The 17,156-nt window shown below is 41.9% G+C and overlaps 1 protein-coding gene across 1 annotated transcript; it reads right to left on the bottom strand.

The window, feature by feature from the left end:
- Positions 1–89: 89 nt before the first annotated feature.
- On the bottom strand, positions 90–16,452 carry man1b1b (mannosidase, alpha, class 1B, member 1b). The gene is made up of 15 exons (XM_071897202.2): positions 16,210–16,452; positions 15,986–16,110; positions 15,093–15,236; positions 12,057–12,165; positions 10,758–10,882; positions 9,966–10,102; positions 9,125–9,222; positions 8,693–8,872; positions 7,943–8,091; positions 6,725–6,913; positions 6,034–6,224; positions 4,651–4,771; positions 3,912–4,106; positions 2,666–2,797; positions 90–915 (listed from the first exon to the last, which is right to left on the bottom strand). Exons 3-15 carry the CDS (start codon positions 15,195–15,197, stop codon positions 709–711), a joined length of 1,938 nt encoding a protein of 645 aa, XP_071753303.1. The 5' UTR covers positions 15,198–15,236; positions 15,986–16,110; positions 16,210–16,452; the 3' UTR covers positions 90–708.
- Between the last annotated feature and the right edge of the window lie 704 nt (positions 16,453–17,156).

Below are 17,156 nucleotides of genomic sequence, written 5' to 3'. Positions count from 1 at the left end.
CCATGATGGTCTAAATGCTCTTTCAGAGGCTGACAAGAATACAATTCTGGGGGGAAACTGCAGACTTGTAGTTTTTTTGTATTTTTTTTGGCATGAAAACGGTCAAATTTGAAGATATTGAATATACACAAATATACATAAAATATTGGCTACTGGCAACTTCAATCCAAAGATATCTGTATCTGCCTTCTAAAACCCGTATCGGTCGAACCCTACGTAGCACCTCGCCCCTCCTCAACATACATTTAAGACAGCTTAGATTCAAGTCACAGTCAGGCTTTTCTTCAACGCTGATGCCGTCTGACCGGTTGGGAGAGACCGACGGCAAACTTTCCATTCTTTCTCCGGCGTAAACTCTGTCCTTATCAGAAGTCCGTGTGACAATCATGACAGATCGGTCAAATAAATAAACGAGGCTACGCCGCAATCTGAGCCTGGCTCTGCTGTTCTCCATGGCTTTTAGCGCAAAAGACTCTCGCCAAACAATTCATTCCATCAGTCAAAAAAAAAGGAGGCATTTTCCAGTTGTGGTCTTGGTTCAGGATTGTTGCTTACCCCAATGTTTCAGTCACTGAGATAGATTAAAAAAGGAATTATAATGCTATATCTTGGTGTTAGCCAAGCCCTGAGATGTGTATGTGTGTGAGAGAGTATTTATGCATGCAATTTTGCTTATTTGCCGTATGTATGCGTGTGTATGTATGCATTTCATTCGGTGGCAGGCCATATGGGAAGAGGATGGGCCTCAGTGTTGAAGACATACTGGTCTAGGCTGATGAGGCTGGTATCATTGGAGAAAAGCAGGTAGAAATATTTCAGGGTCTCGCCCAGGAAGAAGCTCTCCATCTTGTCTCTGGGGCTCGGGTATTCTGGGTCGCGGACGTTATTGATGGAGGTGTAGCCACCGGAGGAAACCTGAGAGGGGAAAAACACACCACACGTGATTATGGACGATGTTCTCTAGAGGGATTTTCCTTGGTTTACATCCACACAATCACAATCACACTTTATGGTAAGTACTATATTGACCATTTTCCCCATGCATTGGGTACTAATGCATTACAGTAATATTAGTCTGTTAATATTAGTCCTTTCACACAAAGCTAGCTTAGATGAGAAATGGTAGAAAAGCTGACACTCTGGGTGGAAGTATTTCCACTACCTTTGTTTTATTTACCAAAAAGGATTACGAGAACATCGGACATAAAAAAATGAAAAGCTTGATTTTAAAATAAGATAGCCACTAGGCTTGTGGCAATATTTTCGCGATATCACCAAAGCCTAATAGCCACCAACTGAAGAAAGTGACATCTACTCTTACAAAATCATGCTTCTTTTTTGAAAAATGATAGGTAGCTCCATGGTAACTCTAAGTCCATGATGCACAAAATTAGGGCTGCAACTAACAATTATTTTCATTGTCGATTAATCTGTCGATTATTTTCTCGATTAATCGATTAGTTGTTTGGTCTATAAAATGTCAGAAAATGGTGATGTTTCCCAAAGCCCAAGATGACGTCCTCAAATGTCTTGTTTTGTCCACAACCCAAAGATATTCAGTTTACTGTCACAGAGGAGTAAAGAAACCAGAAAATATTCACATTTAAGAAGCTGGAATCAGAGAATTTTGACTTATTTTTCTTAAAAAATTACTCAAACCGATTAATCGATTATCAAAATAGTTGGCGATTAATTTAATAGTTGACAACTAATCGATTAATCGATTAATCGTTGCAGCTCTACACAAAATCCAAAAACTTTTACAGACTGGATCTTCTAGCTTTAGAGAGTTCTGAAATGATGCATTTCAGGTAATGATTTATTTTTTCCCCCAAACATAGTGTTTTGGATCAGCACTCATATGGACGTTAGACACAGGCAGGGTTTGGACATATGAACATTACTGATTTGGGTTTCTTTATCAAAATTTCATTGCACTAACTTTCTATACTGTAGGGGAGGGTAAATAATGGTGAAAGTTAAAGTTATAATACAATTTTTCTAGTGATCCCCTGGAACCTTTTGTGAACTATTGAACTAAGCCATTTCACTATACACTTGAAGTTTATTCTTCTCAACCAGAGCATGTGAGCGGAGCGGAGCGGGAGGATTTTGGGTGGAGCGGTGAGCGGATTTTTTAAAAAGCTGGAGCGGCGCCTTATCTCCTGCTCCAATGTCGCTCCGGTACCGCTCACACCATGTCGAAGCGTGCCCGAGTCCGACCCAGAAATGCATCTGCGCAGAATTAGTCTGGCGATGCCAGGCTAGTGTTTGAGCTATAATTAAAATACAACGCAGCTTTTTTCTTTTTTGGAGTAGAGTGGTGAGCGATTGGAGCGGAGCGGGCTGAAATCTGTGTTGAGCGCGGAGTGGTATGGAGCGGAGCAGCCGTGAGTGGAGGAGCGGAGAGAACTGACAGCTCCGTGAGCGAGGAGCGGAAATTCTCACCGCTCACATGCTCTGTTCTCAACAGAAATCACAATATATGAAGAGACAATGGGTGTACAACTACACAAGAAATGTAGAAATATCTATATGTGAATTGGGACAGAACCATTTTTTGCAGTTTCTTCCAATTTCTTTTGCGATTCCCAACCTTTTCAAGACCTGGAAATTATCAAATTATTTTCCCATATTTGATCCAGCACTACGCAGGAAGCCTGACCTTAGTGTACTTGTTGAAGTTCTGCAGAATCTCCCAGCCCCAGTCCTGGTACTTTGTGTCCTTAGTGAACCTGTACAGGTAGAAGAGGCTCTCCACAGTCTCTGGCCGTAGGAGGTTGTGTCTGTCTGCAAGCTATCACAGTAAAAAACATGGAGACATGAATGGTAAGTCCAGGGTTCCCACCATAGCCCCTAAGTAAAATTCCATGACTTTTCCTTGACTTTCCATAACTATGTCAGAGCTTGCTTCCATGACCTAAAAATGTCCTTCCTTCCTGGTTAATGTTTTTCTGAAGGGGTAAACAGTTTGGTTTTCATTTCAGTTGGACTGAAAACATCTAATGCAATGAATGAATGAATGTTGGAAAATACATTCTGCTGTATTCCTGTAAACTGACCCATTTGTAAGATTCCCTTATATTCCCTTACTTCCCCTGCCTGGAATACACCTCTCCAGATTCCATGATATTCCAGAAAATCTGTGACCAGTGGGAACCCTGTAGGTTACATTTCCATTTTATTTAGGCCTTTATTTGATGCTCTTATCCAAGGCGACATTATATGAGTGAGCAGGTAGGAAATTCAGACTGTTTCTCAGGGACACTTGGGCAGGACACGGCTAGTTGCTCTTGCAGGGATCAAGCTGTGACCACACCTTTACGACGGTCTCTCTGACCGTAAAGCCACCTGCTGCAAAGATCATGCTGTTCACCCATGTGTCCTGGAATATTTTAATTGTCAGGTTACAACAATTAACAGGGGGAAAACAAATTATATTGGGAAAGAGTAGCATGCAGCAAGTATAGCGTTTTGACTAGGGATGTCCTGAGCCGCTACATGACGCTCGATCAAATCCCGATCCATTTACGCCAGCTGTAAGAAATGTTTGTGCTGTACACGTGTGTTATCCACCACCACTTACGACAGTGAGGAGCATGGTATGGAAGGCATTTTAAATTGTAGACAGAATTATTTATTCAACAAATGTGTTTCCACCACTATTCACACACTATTTCTTTAGACAAAAACTTTTCTTCTTCAAATGGCGTAAAAAACTTTTTTTTGCAAATTGCAAATTTTTTCTGCCATTTCCATTGAGCCTTTTTTATTTGATATATCATAAGGGTTGCAGTGTCTTGCTCAGCAACACATGGCTGTTGATGGACACATATTAGCTGTAGCAGGGATTGGAACCTGCAACCTTTCGGTTACAGAACGGTCTCTAGTGCAGCGTGGCCTCCACCCACCTTGACGTCGACGTCTCGGGTGCTGCCCTGGTGCATGTTGAAGTGGACGATCTCTGGGCTGAGGCCCGTCTCCATCTGGCCGTACATCTGGTAGCAGGTCTCCATCAGCTGCTTGGCCAGATCCATGTGATCATCAGGAAGGCCGTTGTGGGCGCCGAGGGCCAGCGTCCCCGGCAGGAAACACACTAGGTGGTCCTGGAAAGCGCAAATACACAAAATAACAGAGGTAACATACAGATACATTGGTAGATTAGTAAAAGTACAGATTCTGTCCCGTCACACAGCACGTGTTGTGATATATCGACCTGATTAGTGATCAGTTATTTGAATGTGATCTCAGCTCTCTGACTCCCTAGTCGATCAGCTGCCTTCATCTCTTCTATGGAGAATACATTACTGGCAAACTTAGCATATTACATACATACATACATATGTAATATGATATAATTTGACACTTAATTGATTAAGTGTAATCCACTTAATCAAATTATTGTATAAGCAGTACTTGAGAAGCATCTAGCTGTTCAGCATTCTTAATGATTGATAAGAGGTATCATCAATGCGGCAAATAAATATCCATAAAATGCATATTCGTATGCATATTCATCCATTATGTATATCAAGACTGCAGAGCAATATTTTTCCCAACGTTTCCAAGACCTGGAAATGATCAAATTCATTTTCCTTACTTTTCCAGACCTGCGTAGGAACCTTGCGGTTGGTTTTGTTTGCTACTGACCATTTTAGGGCTGAACTGTCCATGGGAGAGCTCTCCGACGAAGATGAGACCATTAGGTGAGGACTTCTGCAACAGATTCTTCTTCACCCCTTCCACCGCCTGCAGGTAGTCCTCCAAGAACCTACAATGACACACATATATGGGACTTCAGGAACTGTATTGTATATGTAACAAAAATACTGGGGAAATGAACAAAAAGTACACTGGCACAGTCCACAGGGAGTACAAAAAAACGTATAAAAAAAAGAAGATGACAAGCAATATATAGACCCATATGCAAAAAGTGCAACATGCAGCACACTTTTTGGTCAAGCGTTCATCTTCAGTGCCTGAGGTGTAGACGTCAATAAAAACACAGTGAGTTTCCTGCTATTGACTACAAAATGAGCAAACTCTTCTCCTCCTTGCCTTGGGAATCCAATGTCTGCAGCAACTATTCTAGGCCAAGACCTGGAGGCAACACAGAAACACACTTCCAACAAACAACTGAAACATTCAAAGCCGCTTAATCTGAGCCAACCCCCTCGAGCGGTGCCTGGTGTCGGGGGGCGGGGTGGGGGTATATAAATCTTTCATCGGTTCTAGTTGTGCCCTAAATTAAGCAAATACTACCAGACAGGAGAGCATCAATATTTCAGACTGGTGCTGGTTGGACTTAGACCGATGTGGGATTTTCAGGGCCGATACTGATACTTTTGGATTGAAGATGCGCAAAGTCAATATTATGTGCTAGTATTCAAGATCTTTGAGTTTGACCATGTTTATGCCTCAAGGATTCAGTGTCCAACATAACCGCAAATTGATATATTGGCCTAACCCGAGCTGCGATGCTGATGTGGGCGGCTAATGCCTAACAGCTTGTAAGGCACAGCAGGTAACAGACAGTCTGTGGGCCGGGTAGCTGATCACGCTGTGTCAGATCTGTCAGGGGGGGAGGCGGTGTTGAGCAGATCAAATAATAGGACTGTCAGCTATGACAGCGTGGTACAGAGTCCTGATGAGGCGGCTGTCTCGCCCTGGGGCTTAGCTGAAAGCCCAGACAGACGATTTGGGATACACAGCTGGGAGTATTAGTGTCAGTACCAGTACAGTACCACTACTACATGACAGGACTGAGAGAGGAAGTTAACTCGGAGAGTGCTTTAGCAGGAGAGGAGAGAAGCAAAGGTATGAGCAGCAGAGGATTCAATGACAGACATGTTTCAGCAAAGAAATAACAATACACTTCCTGCTTCTTGCATTCTGTCACTTTCATTTATGAAAACGTGATTCTTCATTTTTGCCTGCTGGGCCAGTAGAAATATACTAAGGCAAGTAGAGGCCTGACCGGGCAAGTGGAAAGTGTCTGCTAAGTCAGCAGTCAACAAGATAAGTCCAACTCACTCATTCTCCTTCTTGCCTCCCTGGATCCACTGCTTCAGCAGGTATTCGTAGTAGCTGTCGGCCCTGGCTCCCAGCGTGTAGATCCCCTGGTGGGTGAACTGTCCGTTGTTGGTGTTGATGAACATGGGCACCAGGCCGTCCAGCTTGCCCTCCAGCTTGTGGACCTGCTTCATCACCTCGCCCACAGCAGCCTGGAGGACCAAGGTTTTTTTCTTTTTACTACAAGACCAACGCATTAGAGCTAGTAGATTACGTCTTTAATGTTAGCTGAAGTTGTTAGTTAACCTTACTCACACGATTTGATGAAAACCATTACACCATTTTAATGAAGCCACTCGAATGGTGTGTAATCCGTTGTAAGTACATTATGTATGTCGGGATTTTAGTTTTAGTTAGTTTTGTGCGATGTTTTCTGCTTCAGGAAGGTGGAGCACAGTGTAGAATACCGGTGCCACTTACGGAATTAGTGCATTTGATTCCAGTTTCTGGGCTTTCAAAGAAAAGATAAACTACCATCCTTCCATCACTTTACATAAAAGGTGCAGTCATTTTTTCTGTCCAATTTCTTAAGTGACTTCCATGATATAATTAGAGAAGAAAAAGTACATTGATAGCGGACCCTCTGTGCTGGAGAGTGAATCATTTTCATAGCCTGTGTGTGTGTGTGTGTGTGTGTGTGTGTGTTGGTCACCTGATACTGTGGGTCCTGGGTGAGGTGGCTGAGCTCTCTGAACTCCAGCTGGATGCTGGTGACCTCGGCCACGGTGCTGTCGGAGGTCCAGCGGGGAGGGTGAGCCGTCCCCTTCCCGATGTTCACGTCAGAGTAGGGGATCTTGGACGGCGTGTTGAAGGCCGGCATTAATCTGGAGCCTACGTCTTTCTACGGAGGAATTAGGAGGAAAGGTTACAGCACAAATAAGAGCTAAAGTTGGCAATTACAGATGGTGGAAGCTAGGGTTGTCAGTTTCCCCTAAAAATCAAATTCAACTATCAATTGACTGAAATTAGAAACATTCCACTGAAATTCGAGTATTAATGATAAAATGTATTGTAAATGTATTAACACATGAAAGCAGGGTGCAATGAACAGACAATGGTAGACAGATAGAGATGATTGACAGCATGTTGTTTTTCCATTATTAAATTTCTTGAAGATTTGAGTAGGTGTTCTGCTGAATGTTGCCTTTTACAGAGGGGAATATTCCAAAGATCTTCCAAACATCACTTGGAGGAATAGTTAGGAGGAGTATTACTGTTTTCTGCCATTATGCCGCTAGCAAGCATGTGTGTGCTAAAAACAAACTAGCAGGATATTAGAAGAGATCAAGAGCGACAGATAATGTGGAGCCATGGAGCCATAAACTGAGATGTGACACAGCAGAAATGTAAACAATGGCGGTGACGGAGTATGGCAGTGTTGTTGATGAAGCCAAGTCTTCTGCTATTGCAGAATTTGGTTGCTGAATGATAAATGGCAGAACATGTGCTCATATACATTGCATTAAGAAAATCTGATTGGGATTGCTGTGGATGAAGTTCATGTCACATACAAATGGTAAAATCACTCTCTTGCTAAGCTATATCATTGTTAACAGTACAAAATCTATCGGCAACTTCAATCTAAATGTACTGGTATTGGCCTTCAAAAACCCATATCAGTCAAACATTTGTTGTTTGGATTGGTTAAAGTCATTTTGATGAATGGAGCCTGTATCTGTACCAACAAGACTGGGGCAATGAATAGAAAACACATATGAGCAGCCAGCAGGCTGTGAAAGGAGCTTTGAGCAGCATAAGGAAAGGGGGAGGACACTGGCGGAGGCCCTTCAGAAACAGACAGTTTGTTGTGTTTGTGTGTGTATGTCTGTTGTGAGGTTATGCTTGTGTGTGTGTGCCTGTGCTGACTCACAGCCTTGTCCAGGAACAGAGTGTCTCCAGTCAGATGGTAAGTGCTCAGCAGGCCTCCCAGGATGCGGATGGTGCTTTCAAACAAATTGACGTCCACGTTCTTGTTGAAGGAGAGCTCTGTGGCCACCCATGCCTTCGCTTCCTCAAACTCTGACAGACAAGATTACAAACACCACTTAAGAGATCAAGCTCCGGGAAACCCTAACAAGTAGACCAACCACTCATGCCAAAATCAAGGCACTTTGGATAAATGCGTCTACCAAATGGCCTGTGATATGTTACGTCATTATTAGATTTTATGTTGTTACTTGTGTTATTTATTCAGGAAAGGTTTTGAGCATGCATCAGCAACGCCCTGCTTTACAATTGCACAGTCACTGTGACATACTGGTATACACACATTTAGTCTTGGGAGCTGCCCAGTACAACCACTACTGTTGGCCACTGAGCAGCTCCACTGGTGTGGTTGGGAGTTAACACTAGAGAGGCCAAGTCACAGTCAACTGACTGCCGTTTTGAATTTTAGAATCAACGTATCTCAGCTTTAAGAATTTCCCTCCATGAAGACCATCACTGAGATAAACTAAGTTGTGCTCAAACAGCCAGAGTCGAGGTGCTGATGTGAAAGATGTGAAATGACAGTGAGTCAGCAACTACATAAAATACAGAGTCACATTTTTCCCATACTTCATACTTTTCCAGACCTGACAGAGCTGTGTCGGAACCCTGTAGAGGTAAAAGTCTACTGTACCTTCTTTCAGTCCGAGGATCCACATGGTATCCAGGGCATCGATGAGCGTCAGGCCCAAGCCGAACCACTCTCCATAGGACTTGGAGATGGGCCTGAGCTCGTCGTGGCCCCAGGCAAAGTCTTTATAGCCCTTCCACGCATGTCTGAAAGCTTTCTGTACCGCCTCTAGTCGGTTGGCTTCTGAAACACACAACGCATAACAAGATGCCCGTTTACCATCCCATCCAAGTCTACAGAGTAAGCCAGAAAGAAATTATTGATTTCAGGGCATGGAAATGTTCCACTTAGAGCAATTTAAGGAAAGGATTACGCTCTTGATTTTACAGGCACACACAAATACACACACAAGCTGTTAAAAGTGCTCGATGAATACATTTGATTTGATTATGACAGAGTCTACACAGAGAACCGTAAATAAAACAGAGCAGATACCCGACACCACAGGTGATTTGGTGTTTTGGTCCTCCTTGTTCTCCTCATCCTTGGTATCTTCAGTGGCTTGGTCAGCGTCAATCACTGCCCCACGCCAGCTTAAGTTGGGCAGAAAAAAGTGAAAAGGGTTCATTTAAGGTGAAATAGGCCTTTAAAGGTTAATTTGGCCAGAGAACAATGCCATTTGAACTCAGGTTGCACCAAATAACCACACCGAGATGCCTGAAAATGTGTCATTCCTCTAACAAGAGAACTGTGGCGCAGTTCCATTAGGAGTGAGGACGTAATCGGAACCAACTACAGGAAACGACCCCAAAACACAAGGTATTATGGGCATAAGGAACAGAAGCTGACATCTGATAGCCAGCAGTTCCTCATGCTTGGAAAGCCTAGCACAAGAAAATGAAGTCTGGACTGATGCTCTTATTCAGGTATTCTTACCTGATATGAACACCAGAGAAGGTACTCGTGTGTGAAATGAGTTTCCATGGAGTTTATCTCAATATGCAGTTACATCAGCCCATGGCCTTTCTAGTGCTCAATCACCTCCTAACCTCTCCAGACCTCTCTCTGCACAGAGATAGGCTATTTAACAGGCGACGTGATCTGAATCTAAGTAATGACCGAGTGGGCGACAGGATATAAAAACTTTGACCAATTTGCAATCTGTCCTATAAACAAGCTACTTGTGAGTCTATGTGACTTCTGTTTACAAGCTCTGGTTGGCTTCTAACTGGGCAGTGTGAACCTACAAAATAGAAAAATACAAGAAGTTAACTTATTCACTATGGTTCGGACCAAAGAAAACAAACTGTAGGTGTGATCGCACTGCAAGTCTCACCTGATCAGTCCCTCGTCTTCCACTTCTTTCTTGCCCTCAGGTGCCTTGTCCTCCTCCACCAGCGTGTTCGAAACATTTTCTTTCTTCTGCAGACGATTCTGCAGGATGGGCGGTCCTCGCTTGTGGGGTAATCTCTTCTGCAGGAAATGGACAAAGATACTTTTTTAAGATTTAAAATCTTACTTCATTTGAGTAAGTTGTAAAGAGAAGAAAAGCAGATTCATCTGTATCTTCAGTAAATGTCATGCACACATTCCTAATCTGCTGATGCTATTGCCGTATTTGAACTCTACCATGTCCATTTTGAAGTATATACTTAAACCTGAGGATATATTCAAACCTTTTGTAGTGACAGTGCTGTTAACATTGTTCACACAGAGGCTTATGATGTAAGAATTAGAAATGTGAGAAAAATGAAGTGACAAAAAGTACAATTACAACATAAAAAGTGAGAAAACAAAGACTTTTCAGTTGATACCATGATAATAATTTTTACTTAATTTGTTAAATTTCTCTTTTTTTGCAGCATTAGCCTCAAAATATCTGAATGAACTCAAGTTCAAATGAACTGTTTACATGAAGTCTAAAAAAAAAAGTAATCAGGGAAAGTGCATGGCACTAGGTGGATGAACATGCACAAAAAGAATATTATGTATTTAACTCAATGGAACTAGTCGGTTTAAGCATTTACACGGCTATTTGCTGCTAATATTCTCCATTTTCCATACTTTACCAGGCCTATATAGGAATCCATTGAAAGCCTTCAAGGAATGGAACAAGAAATATAGCAACCTGAGATGGTACTTCTGGCAGTGGTGGTGGGTCCTGTTTCACAGGCTCGGCTAGCACATGAGGAATGACAGGCCTCAGGTCAGCGTCACCTCCCCTGTCTGGCTCCTGGTCTCTGCCTGTAAGGCCTGACAACACACAGACAAAGAGTTTTAGTATGGGAACACCATAGTAGTGTAGTAGTATAGTACAAGGGCGGCCTAGTGATTACTGAAAGGTCGCAGGCTGTGTCAATCAACAGTCGTGTGTCCTGTCAAACTGATGCTCTACTTGCTTACTTCATTGTAAGTCACTCTGGATAAGAGCATCAGCTAAATGTCTCAAATGTACTTTACAACAAAATTAATTGATTTTAAGGTTTTACTAATCCCTTTTAAAGCATGAATGGTTCTAAATTCTTGATTAAAGTGATAATCTGTGAGATTCTCATTTTTATTTGGTCTCCATTTTTGGTGCTAAGCGCTCATTGCTGTGCAGGATTTTTCCCAGGAAAGAACTACCAGACACCGGCTGTTTAGAACAGCAAATGGAAAAGCTTTCATGAACTGGATATAGCTTGAATCACTATTGTGTTACATCAATTGGTGATAGAGAGTAGCAAAATTGGCTGTTACAAAATCTAGATTACATATTACATTACAGATATATAGATTATAGAAGATGATTGATTGGGCCTTTGCCAAGATAGCTCCTAGACTTTGGAAAATGTATTATCTATTGAATCATTCTTAAAACTTGCTTTCAGATACCCATGTTATTATTACTTTTATTATCATTACACTTAAACACTTTACATGTCACAACGACTTTCAAAACAGTCTTTCTACTAAAAAGTGTTGGGCAAGCATGACCAGTAAAATTTCAACAAGCACTGTGTTTAACAGATTGTTTAGATAAAACTTGGATTTATTTCCACAGTTAGACCAGCAATGTCATGCAGCATTGAGAACATAGTTATTACATGTTAGTGTAAGCTTGGTGAAAAAGGTTTTCATTGAGGCAGCATAGGCCTTCTGTCCAAAACTATGAAACTATTTCTAATAGTAACTCAACTAACTATGAAACTATTTCTAATCATACATTAGAAACATGTTCTTTACATATAGTTTCATGTCATACACTCTCCGGCTTTCATAATTGGGCAGTTGACACGATGTTCGGCCAATCACCATTTATAACTTCTCTCAGCTGATAATGATCAATAACAATGATTGATTGGTGCATCCCTAATAAAATCATCCAACCATACAGACAACGGTCCGACTTGACCGATCAAGATGTTGAATGTATGCAGAGCCTTACCTCCGAGGTGTTCGGTAACAGTGGGATAGGAAGCAATTCCACAAATCAACAGGAGGACCAGGGTGAAGAGGATGAGGCTGCGCTGCAACCTGGACAGCTGCTTCCATTTCTACAGTCACAGAGAAGGGAGCAAGAGGGAGAAGCACTGCCAAGTCAACAGGATTCCTGTAGATTCTCCATTTGAAAATGCCCAGGCTTTTTCATGGTCTTAACCGTGCATTCACACTGCGAGCAAATTGGTTGATGGGCTGATTGCGTCTATGTTGTGGTCTCGTGCAGCTACAAAATTTTTCATAACAATGCCTTTCATAACGTTAACAGTTACTTCAGAGCTTACCATCGATCTCAACGATGGATGCAACCATTCTCCAAGCATAGTTTTTGAGATGTTTATTGTAGACCGTAGACTTTCAAATAAAAGTTGTAGAGAACTGGGACGGCTTTGAATGAGTGTAATCAACCTTTTGTCCATTTTGCACTTGTCAGGCGGAGCTATTTTTCATGAAACAAAATCACATCAATAGGGACACAAGGAAGGAAGTGCAGAAATCTGATTGGCTGTTGGCGCCCTATGACCACGAAAAGTTCAAAATTAATTTTTCGCAGTGTGGATGCATGGTAATGCCTTGACTGGACTGGAAAGTTTTTGATTGGTGTTCAATTCGATGTGTTGATGGTGGCTGAGCAATGTAACTGCCAACTACGCCTTATCACTGTATAACTCAGGATTATTCTTCACAACAACAGCTACCAGTACCAAAATATGTGAAACAACAGGTTGTCTGCAGCAACATAAAATGTGTAGTCATATGTATATACTATTTTTCCCCATACTTTTACCCTAAAGTTCCCAAACCTTTAGTGAAACCTAGAATTGATTTCCTCTGAGCCTTCTAATGAAAGACCTTCCCACGGTGCAAGCTGAAAATACAGTAAAGCCACTGATAGCCTTACACAATGCTGAACAGTATTGCTTTACACTAGGACTGGCTTATTACATAACATAATTTTTCATCAATAGGATCAATGCACAGTACCACCTTTCTGTCTAATACACAACAGTCATTCATTCTGCCAAATCCAGAGGAAACTAATTGTTTACAAATTGCTACTGAAAGACACTTCATATGCTTCAGAAAAAAAAAGATCAGTCATATCCTAAACTGTGGCTGCAAATTCCCAAACTTTGCCTACTCCAATTTTTAAATCCCATGCAACTGCATTTGTTCTTATAGAGAAAGGTTTTAGACTACTAATCCCTGACTGACTAAAATTTAAGTTGCATGTCAGAGACACTCCTTTTATTTTATTCAAATTAAGCCATTTTCTCCTCCACCCTAGAACTATTCTGTACACATTTAAGTACTGAGAAAAACAACACACAACACAAAGATTTGTTGTCTCTATTGTACACCCATATACTAAACCTGATGACTATAAACAGGCCTCATGTGATATTACGTAAGAATTTTTATGCTGTGGGTGGTTGGTTTGTCTACTCTGCCAGACACTTTTGATAGGCAGTTAACCATTATCCTGCTCTAAACTATAGTTGGAAAACAAATTTTGGGCTTTGGGCATTTGGCCAATGAACAAATTAGCTTTTTTCCTGCTATGATGAGATGATTGTGAAAGGTCTCCATAGCAAACATGTCATACAAATGCCATAACATATCCAGTGGGCTATTTATGATATCAAAAGGTTGTTATGTAATTCATAGGCTGAGACATGCCCAGTACAATCATCTGCCTTTCTTTGCAAAAGCACTGCCTGCAAGTTGTTAATTTCTTTTTAAGCGTACACATCTAGCATGAGGTAATGCAGAGGTTTACAACACAAGGCCCTCTAGGCACTTAGACAAACCTACTTGGATTTCGCAGCAAAGAATAGGCTTAAGAACATGTGTTTCATCTGTCCTACAATATGCTTTCACACAGGTATGTTGTGCAGGTGGATGAGTGTCAACTGTGCAAGCCAACATTGGGAAAAGTCTCCTCATCAGGTCTTACTGTGCTTCCACACTGTGAGCAACACAATCACTAAGTCACCGCAAGTCCATTATTTCTATGTTGATTCTATAGAGCAGAGCCACCAGGGAAACTGCCAATGTGTGTTGTGCCAAAATATTTTGTGGATTGTTTTCAATCAATAGAGCAACATTTTAAAAACAGGATTACAAAGAATGTAATCCTGTGAAATAATGCCTCGTAATGAACAGAGATGTCGCTGGTTTGTGATCCCATTATCTCAAACCACAAGCGTCTATTGATTCTACACGTTTTCAGGATATACATTAGTCATCTTGTCATGTTTTAAGCACATTTCCCCCCACAATCATTTCCTTGGGCAGTGGCAAAACAACAACACACACTGGGGACAAAACAAGGACGTACCGCCAGGCGGAACATCGTTTTCAGGGGGTACAAATTTTGGCACACCATCGGCCAAGAAAAGTTGGCCACGGCTGAAATTTTCAAGGTCATCAGCCATCAACAGCAAAATAGACAAGAAGTTGATTACAGCTATTCAAAGGTTGCTAGTTCTCTTCAACTTTTATATTAAAAGACTACAAAAATAAACGCCCCAAAAAATGATACTTGGGAGAATGGTTGCATCCATCGTTGGGGTTGATGGTATGATCTAAAAAATACATGGTGTGACTGTTCAAAACTTTGTAGCTGCAGACCACTACATAGATTCAGTCAGAGCTTCTGGTACCACCCACAATCTGTCAGAATAGAGCAACCCATCAACAAGGTTGCTTGTGGTGTGAACACATGGTAAGGCCCTCTGGCACTTGCACAAACCCACTTCACAGTAAAGAATAGGCAGGAGAACACATGCATTCATCGGCCCTACAATATCCTTTTACACAGGTATGTTGTGCAGGTGGATAAGTGTCAACTGTACAAGCCAGCGTTGGGGAAAAGTGGGACACTAGAGCAGTCTCCTTATCAGGTCTTATCGGGGATGAAACCAGAGCACAGTGATGGGGAGGAGAGAAAAAGAAAATGCCTTTTTGGAGTGCCACTTACCCTCCAGCAAGACTGCCTCCGCCACTGCTTGCCGTTGTTGTAATTGCCACTTCCCTGTTCCGCGAAGGTTACAGATACAAAGTCCTTTCTAGATGGGGGGTGCATGTCTCCAACCCAGACCTGAGGGAAGCCACAGATGCAGCGCTGTATGAGGGAGAGGAGAGAAGAGTCGAGTGCAAATGAGTTGTGACAGCAAATGCAGCAGCGGTGATGCCAAACCAGCTTCAGTGTCTGTTTTTAGTCGGCTGCAAAACACAGGGACAAAATGCAGCTAGCGCTCGGACTGAGACAGTGAAATTGGCTGGTAAAGATAGGTGTGGTTGCAATGAATAGTGCAGCGCTTACAAACTGACACCAAATTGTCAGGCATGTAGTGTAGGGTAAACCCACCTAAACTCACTTTATCCACCTTTTGATTTGCAGAATAGTGGTTACCAACGTTTTTAGGCTGACATAATTTGTTATGACCTAAATTCATAGTACATCTCTTACTAGGTAGATTAAACTGATATGGTGCTGGGGTCTTCTAAGGGGAAAATGAAGCATAAATTAATACTGTTTTGAAAATAAAATTGATTTATGTTTACATTGGTGGCTGTTTGCCTTACTATGACCACTGATTGGAGGTCATAGGTTACCCGGACAGGCTATAGGTTACCCACCTATTCAACGTAACGGCTACATCTGCGCATATTATAACTCATACCATTTAGCAATGACACTAACGTTAGTTATATGGTCTCATTAATCAACAGATTGTTTCATTAAAATGTTCACTGATGCAGACTAATGAACAGGTCTCAGACAGAAAAATTATAGTCCAGTCCATATAATTTCGACGTGAGCAGGTGTGCTAAATGTCAAAGCGTTATTTCAAATAATGTTAATTTTACCTCTTAAACTGTAGCACTCTCTGGTGTAGCCCCGGCGTAGCGGTTACTTCCCCGATGTGTTCCCGGATTGAAGTGACGTTTGGCGGATTCACAGCCCGACTACAGACCGAGGCATGGCTTTGGGCCTAAAAACAACCGGCAACACAAGTAAAAAATCGAGCCCTCTTTAAAGGTAGGCGAGAAACACTCCTTAAAAACATGGTGTGTCCATACAAAATAACTACCTTAAAAAAATGAATGTCAGAGAAGTAAGTTATCCAACGCCAAGAGGATATCAACAGTCAGTGTTCCATCCGGGGTTAGCCAAACGTCAACATCGTAGCCTCGGGGGTCCTTTCATGTTAAAAACACTCCTCCCAAAGTATTGCTGAAAACCACAAAGCTGATATTATTCATTCTAATCATACAAAGCGTAAATATTACAAAAATGATACAAAGTATCTAAATATTATCCACTTGTGGCTTTGGATGTGATGCCGCGCACTGACAACAAATGTGAGGGATAAGCGTATGCTGCCTTCAGGGGCTCCTCCTAAACTCCGTCAATTGGACTTGCCGCGCATTCAAGTGCTCTTGGTCACTACCGTAAATTAGAACGTTTAACAAAAGACATGAATACGTTGTTCCTTCTATAATAGGCGCCCTGAGTCTGCTATCTCTCTGTAATGAATTTAATAATTCTGGTAGCTATACTTCACATACATACAGTAAATGTAAGTATTCCCATAAATCTCCCTTATTTCTTGTCTTTGTTAAAGAGTTAAGCAATGAAAACAGCTCATACAAGATTAATTCAAACATAAACGAACTAGAAACCTCTGAAAAACATAGAAATATGCAAACTTTGTTGTCATTATATAATTCATTTTAAAGTGTTTGTGGCATAACATTAATTCAGTACAGCAAAGAGTTGTCACGATCTGTCATGATCTCAGCCCTTGCCCTTGTGTCCTGTCATTGTCTGCCCCTGTCTGCTCCTGTTGTCCAGTCCATCACCTCCTTTCACTCCCCAGTCCTGCCATCCTCCTGCCAACCACCAGATGTCCTCGGACTTTCCTCCCTTCTGTGCTCCTTCCCTCCACACCTGCCCTGCATCACCCTCGTTAGCCCTGTTACCTTGTTCCCCCTTCACCAGCATGCTTTCCACCTATCACCTCCCGGACTCTCCCCT

Source organism: Centroberyx gerrardi, chromosome 8, assembly GCF_048128805.1.
Source record: "Centroberyx gerrardi isolate f3 chromosome 8, fCenGer3.hap1.cur.20231027, whole genome shotgun sequence".
In the NCBI taxonomy this organism is placed as follows: Eukaryota; Metazoa; Chordata; class Actinopteri; order Beryciformes; family Berycidae; genus Centroberyx; species Centroberyx gerrardi.
The sequence above is the reverse complement of the archived record's forward strand: the minus strand, read 5'-3'. Positions and strand labels throughout refer to the sequence as shown.

Coding starts and splice junctions, on each gene's coding strand:
- man1b1b (XM_071897202.2), bottom strand. CDS start 15,197: ATGCACCCCCCATCTAGAAAGGACTTTGTATCTGTAACCTTCGCGGAA. Junction 10,103..10,757: donor TGCCAGAAGTACCATCTCAG/GTTGCTATATTT, acceptor CATTTCCTGCAG/AAGAGATTACCCCACAAGCG. Junction 8,092..8,692: donor GATCCTCGGACTGAAAGAAG/GTACAGTAGACT, acceptor CTTGTCTGTCAG/AGTTTGAGGAAGCGAAGGCA.